This window comes from Lotus japonicus, chromosome 6 (genome assembly GCF_012489685.1).
Source record: "Lotus japonicus ecotype B-129 chromosome 6, LjGifu_v1.2".
NCBI lineage: Eukaryota > Viridiplantae > Streptophyta > Magnoliopsida > Fabales > Fabaceae > Lotus > Lotus japonicus.
In genome coordinates this window covers 49,445,568-49,457,731 of record NC_080046.1, presented here as the reverse complement: position 1 = coordinate 49,457,731, position 12,164 = coordinate 49,445,568, and the positions used below count along the sequence as shown (strand labels likewise).

Sequence of the window (12,164 nt, the reverse complement as noted above, 5' to 3'; positions counted from 1 at the left end):
GAATGACCACATTGAAAAGCCAGTGGAGTTGTTCCACAGAACAGGTCAATTTCCTAAAGTGTCAAATACAAAGACAAAATCAGAAAGTGTGATAAAATTCAAACTTGTGGGGAAGATGTATAAAGTTTGGAAGTGTTTCACATTCTCACAATAGACTTTCAAGCAAAAGGGAAAGGGTGACTATTACTATTAGTCCATAGGCACAAAGTTTTCAAAGGAAGTTCAAACCCCTGCTGAACTGTGGCGTGGTCTCACTTCACTTTGTCCAATTCTCTTCACTCTTTAGGAGGGAAGGGACAATGGAGAAGGTGAGAAAACAGAAGAAACACCACGTTGCAGCGTTCAAAACTCCAAGGTTTATGCATCAATGTTGCTTTTTTCTCTTCCTCTTCACCCTTTTGGCTACAACAACTCAAGCTTTTGATTATGCTGATGCACTCTCAAAGAGCCTCCTCTACTTTGAAGCACAACGCTCAGGGAGGCTACCATACAACCAGCGAGTCACATGGCGTGACCATTCTGGCCTCACAGATGGACTAGAACAAGGGGTGAGCTCAAATTCTGAACACTATTTGCCACAACATTAGTTCAAGATTTTAGCTTCATCTATCTTGGTTTGTGAATTTCTTGTTTCATAGTTAAGAAATTTTTGTGTAGGTGGACTTGGTGGGAGGGTACTATGATGCAGGTGATCATGTGAAGTTTGGTTTACCAATGGCATTCACAGTGACCATGCTCTCATGGGGTGCTATAGATTTTTGGGAACAAATTGCAGATGCAGGTGAACTAGAACACACAATGGAGGCAATCAAATGGGGTACTGATTACTTCATCAAAGCTCACACTAGCCCAAATGTGTTGTGGGCAGAGGTAGTTCAGTGATTTCTTTCCACTGCCTTCTTGGTAATAGCATGTCTTGGATCAACTTATTTTCCTCGGAATAAAATCATCCAGAAGCTTCTCTCCATAATCGATTTCGCCTTTAGAATCAATTATTATAGATGAATTTCCAGACATGCTATGCTAGACCACTATTGCTGTTTTTGTGAAAGTTCTCAATAGTTGTGTGCTTTTCACTTAGGTGGGTGATGGAGACACAGACCACTATTGCTGGCAACGAGCGGAGGACATGACAACTTCAAGGCAAGCATTCAAGATAGATGAGAGCAATCCAGGTTCTGATTTGGCCGGAGAGACAGCTGCAGCTATGGCAGCTGCCTCCATTGTGTTCAAGAAAACTAACCCACATTACTCTCACCTACTTTTACACCATGCTCAGCAGGTAAACTCTAATGTGCTCAATTCAGCAGTAATTTTGCTTATAGCAAGTTTGGATTAGCTTTTCTTTCCTAATAATCAATTATGGAATCCAAAAACTACTCACATAAGCTAAACATGCACTTAGTAATTTTGTTTATAAAAGGAACCATAGTTAATTATGCATGGAGCAAGTTTATACACTTTCCTATATCAAGTACATTTAGGAAACTAGCAAAGGGTGCAGGAAAGTGTTCTTAAGTAGTGTAAGGCTATGTTTGGATACTCAATTGCCAGTGTAAATGGATGTTAGCGGTCACTTAGAGAGAAAAAGTGAAGGAACCCTTCTTATGGATTGAGATGAAACACATCTGAATATCTGATACCCAAACACACTCAGAAAATTATTAGAAATAATTCAACAAAAAATTTGTCTTAATGTAAAGGCAATTGTGGGGGTATATATGAAACTATGAATTGGAAAGTAGTTAAACTACACATTTATTTAAAAAATTAATAACATTGGTAAGTTGAAATTGAATTCAGGTAGTGGAAAGTAATATTTTGTTGTGTGTGATTGTGTAGTTGTTTGAGTTTGGGGACAAGTACAGAGGAAAGTATGATGCTAGTATTGGAGTGGTGAAGAAGTACTATGCGTCGGTGAGCGGTTACATGGATGAGTTATTGTGGGGAGCCATGTGGTTGTACAAGGCCACCGACAAGGAAGAGTATTTTGAGTATGTGATTTCAACAGCTCATAGCTTTGGTGGCACTGGTTGGGCCATGACAGAATTCAGCTGGGATGTTAAGTATGCTGGCCTCCAAGTCTTAGCATCAAAGGTAAAAAACACAAAGCTTCTTTCTTTCAATCACTCTTTATTGTCTAATCTCACGTTTCTCTATGCCTTGAAAGAGGTCAAGTTTAATATCATGGTCTAAAATGCTTTTTGCTTTTATATGTTATTGAATGGCATATTTGTCGAGGTTTGCTTTTCTAATCTGAATTCCAAATTTAAATGATGGATGAAGACTTAATTCTCATTGCTTTCCCTTTTAAAAGTAATCCACTGGTTAATCAATATTTAAGGTGTGTACTGTGGACGAACTTTCAACCAAGTTTATTAGAAGAGTTTCGTTCAGTTTTTATGTTAAAGTGTAGCATAGTTTTTATGTTAAAGTGTTGCATTGCGTTCACTCAGTGGCTATGCAAACATAGAGTATATCAAGCACAATACCATGTGCAGCTCATGCAGTCTTTCACTGTAAAGTGTTGTGGCTGATGGTAGAGCCAAATGTGTTGAAATTTGAAAGGTGGAAACATTGAACATCTTTCTGTCTTTCAATATTACTGCTTCAATTCTGTCACTTTTTTTTTCTTATAAGGGAAAGTTACATAAATATATATAGGCATAGACAGTCAAAAAGATAATAATGGACTGCATTGATTGCTTATCTGATTGAAATGTCTCAACCCTTCTTCAACTCATGAAGTAAGAGATTGCAGATGTGTGCCCCACTTTCAGGGTTCAATTAAATCAGTTGAACATGGCAAAATTGCATGAGCACTTGTAAAGAGTTTGGGTTATATTTACATTTCCTTATTTGCAACACATGTGGGAGACAATAAATGGGAAAGTGATCTATAAGTTTTGGAGTGCGACCCATATACTTGATGACTCCACATGATTTTCAAACAATAAAAGAGTATGTGTTGGAAAGAATGCGTCAAAACAGTGTTTCTAGCGTTTCTCATGATAGAGTAAAAGTAATTAAGATCTTGTATCTTTTGCAGTTTTTGATGGAAGAAAAACACAAGAAGCATGTCAATATACTCAAAAAGTACAGATCAAAAGCAGAGTTCTACATATGTTCATGTCTCAACAAAAACAATGGCAGCAATGTGGCAAGAACACCAGCAGGATTGCTATATGTCAGACAATGGAACAACATGCAATACGTTTCAACAGCAGCATTTCTTCTCACAGTATACTCTGACTTCCTCCAAAGCAAAAATCAGAAGCTAAACTGCCATGATGGTATTGTCAGCCATGAAGAAATTCTCAGTTTTGCCAAGTCACAAGTTGATTACATTCTGGGCCTAAACCCACTTAACATGAGCTACTTAGTGGGCTTTGGGCCTAGGTACCCCAAAATGGTCCATCATAGAGGGGCATCCATTGTGCCATATAGAGAGAGTAAAGGGTTCATAGGGTGCACTCAAGGCTATGATAATTGGTACAGCATGCAAGGACCAAATCCTAATGTTCTAGTTGGGGCTTTGGTTGGAGGGCCAGATCATGAAGACAATTTTGAGGATCAAAGGAATAACTATGTGCAGACTGAGGCATGTACATATAATACAGCACCATTAGTTGGTGCTTTTGCAAAATTCTTGCAATTAGAGAACAAAATGTTGGTTCATGATTCTGATTCCCTTCAAGTTGCTTCCTTTTAAATTCTACAGTGAAAGTACTAAAGTAATGTTTGTAGAAGCCAATATTATTTTAATTTTTGTATAAATGTTATTGTTTCTATTAGATAAGTGATATTTTGCTTACCTAAGATGTTTGACAACATAAGTATTTTCTCTATTAACATACTCGATACATGTAATAAGGATGTTGGATCGTAATACAATGACAATTTTTAATATGCTATGCATGAAAGTGGGTTAAATTTTAAATGAAAGCATCAGTGTTTGGGGTAAAATTATTAAAATACTCTTAACTTAGAAGTTAGAATACAAATTCTAGGCTCAATACACTTTCACTTTACTCACATAAATTTCAAGTATGATTTAGAGTCACTAACAAATTTCATAAGCCAAATTGAACTAGTGCTTGTTTAAATTTCCAATATTTGAAAATCTGGGAACTACAATAGGTACACCACGGGCCTTCTCGAGAGCAAAACTAATCCTCAATGGTCTACCTAACAATGCCTGCAGAGAAAACATCACCATAAGAAGGAACATAAATAGGCAATGATGTAGTGCATGTTTGAATACAAGACGAAAAAACCACCGTGAAGCCAAAATCACGGTGAACAGCCTCAAAAGGTAAAGGAATCCACTGTGATTTTTCATTATGTATCCAAACATACATACTTGATATTCATAACATCTGACCTTTCCATTCATTGAATCCTTTGCAGATTTGGCATCATCTTCAGCTGAAAAGATGACAAATCCAAAGCCTCTAGACCTTCCACTGTCTTTATCATACACGATCCTCACTACAAGAAAAGGACCCCATTGATTTAGACCATATGGTTGAGACAATAGCTGAATCAAACATAATTGTTTGTACCTTGAATGAACGTGAACCCATGAAAAGGGTGTTCCATGAGTTTACAAAATAACTTAATGGCAACTACAAGCTCATCATTTATAGACCATATGCAATGCCCAAACATAGCAAGAGTTATACGGTGGAATTGTCAGATGTGTATGGATTAAACAATACTGAACTGGATAGATATTTTCTTTTATTACAAGCATCCAAAGCACAGAAGATGCCAGAACTTGCAACATACCCAAGGTAGAGCAAGAACTTAATATTTCTTTTAATAATAAATATTTACAACAGCTATAATATCCTCTTATACCAGTAATTTTGATCTACTGCTATTTATATGTTAATTCCTTACTTCCACCATTTGTTGAGATAGCTCAACAACACCATTGGATTTGGAAGTGAGAAAACATCCTTCAGATAAACTATTAAAATGCACTTCAAACATAATATGAAACTAATCCTCTATAGGAGGGTGTTAAGCTTTCTTGCTTCATTATTCTGTAACATATTTTACTTTGCATAATTCATTCAGACAATAATAAGTTTCTAGTAATCTAGTTTATCCATTTCTGGAATAACTCCAACCAAATTTTCACCTAAGATAAAATTTCAACTAACTACTTTCATAGTGAGTTAGGACTCCCTTGCAGGTTTCAATAAAAACACTGCCATCAAAGCAACATTTCTACAAGATAGATAGATATCCTTCCAAAATGACACTTCTACTGTTCTACACATATTCATTGGTTCCAATTTCTCAAAAACAACTCATTGAGACATAACGTCGAACACATAGCAGCATATCAGAAACTTGCGAAAATGGGCAAGAGAACAAAGACCCAGAAAGCTATTCAGAGTCACATTACCTTCAGTGACTTGTCCGAACGAAGAGAAAGCGTCTTGGAGGGACTTCTCGTCAACTGACCATGACAGCCCTGAAACAATGTCAGTGTTAACAATGGAGATTGAGCATAACAGGCGAGGAAGAAAGAGAGTGAGGTACCTCCGACAAAGAGCTTGTTGGACGAAGGAGAAGAGGGAGGCGAGGTTGGAGAACAGTAGAATCGAGGAGGAACGTTGAACTTGGCCGAAATGGTTGTGGCAAGAAACGTGAGAGGCTTTTTGTTCATATTGATGATCCTCCAATGTGAGTCAACACTCAACAATCAACAACAAAAAAATGATAGTCAACATATGTTACTCCTATTAGATTAGTGACAAGGTGAATTTACTCTTTAGGTCCTTTTTCAATTAGGTTTTGATTCCAATTTAACCCTTTCACTTCAAAATGGTTTTGGGGTCCAACTTCTCTAAAGTGAGTTATGGGGTAACATTGATCATCACACCAATGATTGAGTTATGTTCATTGACTTTTTGGATTAGATGATCACTATTAATGATGTAATGACTTACTTTACATTCTAAAGTGAGAAGATAAATTCCAAGTTAGATATGTTCAAACTATCACTCTCTTCCTTTCTTACTTTTTTTTTCAACCCCATCATATATTATATTTCATATTTTCCCTCTTCTACTCATATATTCCATTAAGTTTCTACTCTCATTAAGCGATGTGTATTTCAAGTTGTATGGATTATTTTTTATTTCAAAAAACAGAGACAAATTTAGGATTATTGCATGTAGCTCTGATTCATGTAATAATAATACACATGCAATTTGCAGCGATTTTTCTCCATAAATTTTAAAATTTCTTTTATGGTGGTCAGAAACTGTCACAAATTATAAGTGTACGGTGAATGTCACCCTATTTTAATGTACACAAATAAGTTTTGATTGCATTCGCTATGCGCTATGAGAACATTTGTCTAGATAAATGTTAGCATTATCATAAGATCTAACAAACATTTTTATTAATAATATTTCACTTACATTGATATCAAATATGTAATAGAAAATCATGCTACTTGCTAAAACCTATTGATATACTATAATTCCAAGGTTTTTCTTCACAACAGTGACCCGCTTCCGATGTTGTTTGCTGGGCTCACCTTTGCTTGTTGTAGCTTCCGAATCATCATCTCCATCATCACTATCTTCACTCTCAGACTCTGGCATCTGAACTTTCCCTGGAAACAGAGATTCTAATCCACCACCACCACCACCCTTAGGCTTGTTCTGAATCCTCATGCTCCTTCCATTGGTGGCTCCTCCAACACTACCTTGATTGCTATTACTGTTATAATTACTAGCTTTAGCACAATGAGGACACAAGTTTGGTGTCCAATGCCCATTTTTTGAAACTTTATCAAACATCTCAAATAAATCAGTAGCAGGGTGAAGAATTGGTCCCTCCAATTTCAAACAATCTCCATCACCCCCTCGCATTTTCGCCACCACAGAGAACCCAGCTTTTGTTTTTCCTAAACTTGCAAAATAGTGTGACACAATCACTTCGAATGGACTCTCTTCCATTCTCATCTTCTTCACCTCAATCACCACAAGACCCTTTTGTTTGTCATTACCTTGAACCCTGTAGAAGTTAAGGTAAGTGAAAGTGACACTACCATCTGCAGCAACCATTTTCATTGGATTGTTGAGAGCATTCTTGTCGTACAAATTCAAAGGATTTGAAACACCACCCTTGTACCATGCCGCTACAAGGACCCATAAAACATCAACATCTTGGATCACTCCTGTTTTTGCATGACTCACATTCAGGTATTGGTTTTGTTGTGTGGTTTCTACCACCATTTCGAATCTGTAAGGCCAAACCCGCCATGATTTGACCTTTTGATCACTGTCTGTGATCGTGATCACGAACCTCTCGACGCGGTTGCTGCTTGGTTTCTTGAATTTCCTGATTGATGATGTGGTGGTTCTGTCATCTACATGGAAGGTTGCACTCATTTCTTCATGGTTGTAGGACTCTGCTCCGAAGTAGCCATTGCCATGGCTTCTGCTCACTGCCATGGATGCAGATTTTCCCAGTTGGATTGTGGAAGAGCCACTAGGTGTATTTCCCATGTTGGTTTTCCTTGTTGAGTTTCAATGTTTCTTGTGATTTTTGTTTCTGGTTCTGAGAATTTATGTGGATAGAGTGATGGGCCCTGTTTCTCTGTTCATGTTGCATCTTCATGGGATAATGGTGGCGGTCTTCTCACGCTACCAAGAGAATTTGGTGTTCAATAAGCATATTTGGAAGGAAAATTCTGTTTTGGCATAATCTTTTTGCATATTTCACTTTCACCCACTAAAATCAGAATATCTTTAGGAAATTGAGTTTGACTAGTGATTATCAGAAAATGGATGGTGTTAATGCTTTGGAAGTGAAAGAACATTTTCTAAGGTATTCTCACACAGTGACAGTGACAGTGACAGATCAAGAAATTTATTATTGTGGGGGCAATATACACACATAAATTAGTAACATAAAAAATATAGAATATTAATATGAAAAGTTTGTAAATACATCATATTATGGGACATTTTCTACTCAGTGGGGGCATTTTCTACAATATGGTAACATAATAACACTTATTATATTAATACTCTAATATGCCCTTACTATATTTTTTAAAATCAAGTGGGGGCAAATGCCCCCACCACTCTTAACCTGCCTGCTCTCACATCCAGTTGCTATAAGATAATGATACTAACTCTTAAGCCTCATACATCATCTTAAATGCTTATGAGTTATAACTCTTCTAACAAATCATTCTCCATACATACCATTTAAGGGGTTGTCTAAATGACTCATGATAAGGTTTGGGTTAAATAACTCACCATCCAATCATATTGGAGATAAATGAGTTGGAAATAAATTAATAAATAAAATATAGAAATTTCAACTCATTTATCTCCAATGTGATTGGATGATGGGTTATTTAACCAAAACTTTATCATGAGTCATTTAGACACCCCACCATTTAAATATTGAAATATCATAAATTAAAAGAGTTAAACTATTTACTTACTGTGAGTTGGGGATGATTGGTAAGAATCCATTCTTTGAAGATGGCTTCCACATATAAAGAATATATCTTAAAAATATCCATCTTCAAATGAATTTGATTGATGGTTACATGCATTTTCTAATAAGATTCTTCGAAAATTGTATGTTTATGATCATCACTTTAAATGTTTAATAGGTAAAATTAATAATGAATTTTTATTGCCAATAATTGGAATAATTGGATAAGGACTTTTTTGGTTAGATAGGAAGATGGATATATAGACTCTTGCAGTTGAAGAACTTCGTTACTTATCGTATAAATTAAAATGAAAAATGTATTAATTAAATGAGTAAAGATGTACTTTTCTCTTATATGGGGGGCAGCTATCTCTACTAGAGTAGATATGCTAAGCCAATTTTTATTCCTTAAGATTGTGGATGCATTTTTTTATTGATTAGTCTAACCTAGTTATGTCCCTTTTGAGCTCCTTATCTTCATCTCAGACTTCGCAAATTGCAATGTGCATACATTGAAAGATGATTCTTCTTTCCAAACATATGGCATATAATCCATATATACTTGCTGGTACATTATCCATTTTTAATACATTTCAACAGCAAATTTATAATGTCAAAAAAAAAACAGCAAATTTATGTTATACTATATTTCTAATTAAAGAAAGTAGTGTATATAAAAGATCAATTTAAAATCAGAACATCATGAAAAGTAAGGAAAAAAAAACTTTGACTTACAACAATTATTGGAAAGTAATCTACAATTTGGAATTGTACCTGATTGTTAACCTCTATTTGGAATTGAGAGAACCTATTTCTTTGGAATAGAGGTACTTACCCGTTTGGATATAAATAAATAGCACTTTTAAGAGTTTATTTAGTACATTTTTTAATAAATAAACTTCAATAAATTCCGATGAGCCTATATTCAAATAAGTAAGACCCTAGCACAGTAGGCAACACTCATTAGATATTCAGCGAAAAAAATTGCAGCATTAGGATGTAGGTGTCACAAACCATCCCCAAAATCATTTCCTGCAATTTTTTTTTCACACACCAGTGAAAACATTACTCATTTCTTTACTATTTATTCAACATATTTCGAATATAAGCCTTCGGTTCTTATTATTATCCTTTTCCGATTGAATTAGTTCTCTTGTTGCCATTGTTTATTCCTTATGTTCAATTCAAAATTCATTATGCATACATGATTTGATAGTTGATAGTGATACCCACTTTAACTTATTCGATCATGAAAGGACTTTTGAAGGATAATTCGTTTCACAAATGTGGAAATAAAAAATGATAATTTTTAGTAATGTATGACACTAGACATATGTGTTTAGTAGCGGTTTTTAACATCCGTTAAATGCTAAATAAAACATAATTTAACTCTCAAAAAGTTTGCATTCCTAAACACATGCATTTAGTGGTGGTCGAAAACTCTCGCTATACATGTTTTATGTATTTTTTACTATTTTACACATGTTTACATATTAGTTTTCAAAGACTATTTTTAGTTAATTGTATTTTAGTAAATTTATCTTTATAAAAGTCTAAAAGAGATCGGATTTTATTTAATTTTATCCGAACAACATTAATTTTTTAAATTTTACTTTTACACATCACTGTCAAATACAAACTCATTCTTTTAAATTTCTTTTTATCAAACTTAATTATTTTTAACTGAGTTCTATTAAACATAATTTTATCGTGTAACAAAAAAAAACATAATTTTATCGAACTGCAAAACAAAAATTTGCTAAGGATTTAACCAGTGTTAAAGTAAATTCCTGATACGCCATTAATTTAGACAGTTTGTTTTGCTATCTACTAGCTAATTTTAGCCATAATGCATAGGTAATTTGCGTGATATCATTTTTCATATAGGGACCCTAGACAAAACCAAGCTACAAATCTTACTACATATAGTTACATATCAATTAATACTTACATGTTACAAACGATGTACCCGTAAACTACCTATTTGGTAGTGTACTTAATTAACAAAGTCAATTAAGATCACCATTTCATTGGTTGCTGTAATTATTGCAAACAGGGAAGCAAACCTAAGTTCTCTTTTCTACAGGACAACAGCACTAAGCTAATAAAACTGCATGCATAACTTCGATCTATAACATGCTTTATTTATTATACGTCCAAGGACCATGTTGTTCATTAAGGTATGGTTATTATATTAATCATTCAAGAAGGCTACTAAACCATTGTTGGTTTGGCCTGGTTTTTTCACCATTTCTGGGTTGCGACATGGTGATAACTGGGCTTTGATTGGGAGGAAACACTTGTTGGTCTTGCTTTCTGCTTTCACCATTAGGTGAAATGGTAACTTGACTTTGATTTGGAGGAAACACTTGTTGGTTTCTCTTGCTACTTTCACCATTATTCGGTGACATTGTTGTAACTTCACTTTGTTTGGTAGCAGCATTGTTGTTGTTACAAGCAGCACAGTGAGGGCACGCGTTTGGCGTCCAGCTTCCACTTCTCAAAACATTATCAAACATCTCAAACAACGCAGTGGCGGGGTGAAAAACCGGTCCCTCCAGTTTCAAAGCTCCAGGTCCATCTTCCCCTCGAATCCTCGCCACCACGGAGAATCCGGTATTGTTTCCTTGCAAGCTTGCAAAGTAGTGTGAAACAACAACCTCGTATGGGTTCTGATTCCACACCTTCTTCTTCCACTCGATCACCACCAGACCCTTTTGCCTGTCACGGCCCACGACCCTATAAGGGTTGAGGGCCGTCTCAATAATGCCACCGTCTGGGGTGGTTGTCATCTTCCTATTCTTGGTAGCATCCTTCTCGTAGATATTTAGACGCGGAAACGTGATTCCTACCCTAGCAAGTGTTGTTAGCCATATCATGTAGTCCTTATCATGAACAACTTTTGTCTTGGCGTAATTCACCTATGGTAGAAATAAAATTAGTAACAATTAGAAATTAAAAGTAGCATGAATGCATAATTACAAACATGAAATTTTCTGAGTAACTTTGTATATTTTTTATTTTTTATTTTTCTAACATCACCTTGACATGATTTCCTTCTTCTTTTTCCACCATCATTTCAAACCTGTAAGGCCAGAAGCGGAAGGATATAACATTTGCTTTGTCACTGTCTGTGATTGAGATGAGGAACTTGCCGTTGGGTCTCTTGTCTGGTCCTTTGAGGACCTTGATTGAAACTTCTGCAATTCTCTCATCAGCACGGAATGACACGCTCCGCATCTCATAGTGTTCACCGTTTGCCTGCCCTTCTAAGATGTTGATGGAAGCGAAATTTCCCAGTTGGACAACGTAAGGAGGACTGTTTCCCATGTGATGAATAATCTAAGGTTTTTTAGGTTGTGTAGTTGTGGACACTGCAAAAACTTTGATGTTGCTGCAATTGTGATTGTAGACTGCAGTTTAAGATGTCAGTGTATGTTGTGCGAGGGATCACTTGTGTCATGCTATGAGCAACTATGCTTTTACTTTTGCAAATTTATATGAGTGTGGCGTTTATAGGATCGGTGAGCATAGATTCAATTCGTTCTGCATTGTCAGTGAGTAATGTTCTTTGGACTTATTCAAAGGTGAAGTGACTTGTTTGTTCAAAGGTGAAGTGACTTGTTTGTTCAACTCTGGATTTTTTTTATGCCCTTTGGACTTATTCAAAGGTGAAGTGA

At 35.7% G+C, this 12,164-nt stretch overlaps 3 protein-coding genes across 3 annotated transcripts; 1 reads left to right on the top strand and 2 right to left on the bottom strand.

Moving 5' to 3' along the window:
• The first annotated feature begins 55 nt into the window (after positions 1 to 55).
• On the top strand, positions 56 to 3,863 carry LOC130726024 (endoglucanase 11-like). The gene is made up of 5 exons (XM_057577230.1): positions 56 to 548; positions 658 to 870; positions 1,082 to 1,282; positions 1,843 to 2,097; positions 3,050 to 3,863. The coding sequence occupies exons 1-5, from the start codon at positions 300 to 302 to the stop codon at positions 3,710 to 3,712; spliced, it is 1,581 nt and encodes a 526-aa protein (XP_057433213.1). The 5' UTR covers positions 56 to 299; the 3' UTR covers positions 3,713 to 3,863.
• A 91-nt stretch (positions 3,864 to 3,954) lies between these two features.
• Positions 3,955 to 5,821, bottom strand: LOC130726025 (glycine-rich RNA-binding protein 4, mitochondrial-like). The gene is made up of 4 exons (XM_057577231.1): positions 5,557 to 5,821; positions 5,420 to 5,488; positions 4,385 to 4,491; positions 3,955 to 4,198 (listed from the first exon to the last, which is right to left on the bottom strand). Exons 1-4 carry the CDS (start codon positions 5,681 to 5,683, stop codon positions 4,091 to 4,093), a joined length of 411 nt encoding a protein of 136 aa, XP_057433214.1. The 5' UTR covers positions 5,684 to 5,821; the 3' UTR covers positions 3,955 to 4,090.
• Positions 5,822 to 10,382: 4,561 nt separating this feature from the next.
• On the bottom strand, positions 10,383 to 11,971 carry LOC130726641 (uncharacterized). Its single transcript, XM_057577944.1, has 2 exons — positions 11,527 to 11,971; positions 10,383 to 11,405 (listed from the first exon to the last, which is right to left on the bottom strand). The coding sequence occupies exons 1-2, from the start codon at positions 11,812 to 11,814 to the stop codon at positions 10,683 to 10,685; spliced, it is 1,011 nt and encodes a 336-aa protein (XP_057433927.1). The 5' UTR covers positions 11,815 to 11,971; the 3' UTR covers positions 10,383 to 10,682.
• Between the last annotated feature and the right edge of the window lie 193 nt (positions 11,972 to 12,164).

Bases quoted from the DNA above. Each gene is read 5' to 3' on its own strand.
- LOC130726025 (XM_057577231.1), bottom strand. From the start codon at position 5,683: ATGAACAAAAAGCCTCTCACGTTTCTTGCCACAACCATTTCGGCCAAG. The intron at 5,489-5,556 runs GTACCTCACTCT...ACATTGTTTCAG, and splicing joins CAACAAGCTCTTTGTCGGAG to GGCTGTCATGGTCAGTTGAC. The intron at 4,199-4,384 runs GTCAGATGTTAT...TTTTCTCTGCAG, and splicing joins AGGATTCAATGAATGGAAAG to GCATTGTTAGGTAGACCATT.
- LOC130726641 (XM_057577944.1), bottom strand. From the start codon at position 11,814: ATGGGAAACAGTCCTCCTTACGTTGTCCAACTGGGAAATTTCGCTTCC. The intron at 11,406-11,526 runs GTGATGTTAGAA...TTTCTACCATAG, and splicing joins AAGAAGGAAATCATGTCAAG to GTGAATTACGCCAAGACAAA.
- LOC130726024 (XM_057577230.1), top strand. From the start codon at position 300: ATGGAGAAGGTGAGAAAACAGAAGAAACACCACGTTGCAGCGTTCAAA. The intron at 1,283-1,842 runs GTAAACTCTAAT...GTGATTGTGTAG, and splicing joins TTTTACACCATGCTCAGCAG to TTGTTTGAGTTTGGGGACAA. The intron at 2,098-3,049 runs GTAAAAAACACA...TATCTTTTGCAG, and splicing joins TCCAAGTCTTAGCATCAAAG to TTTTTGATGGAAGAAAAACA.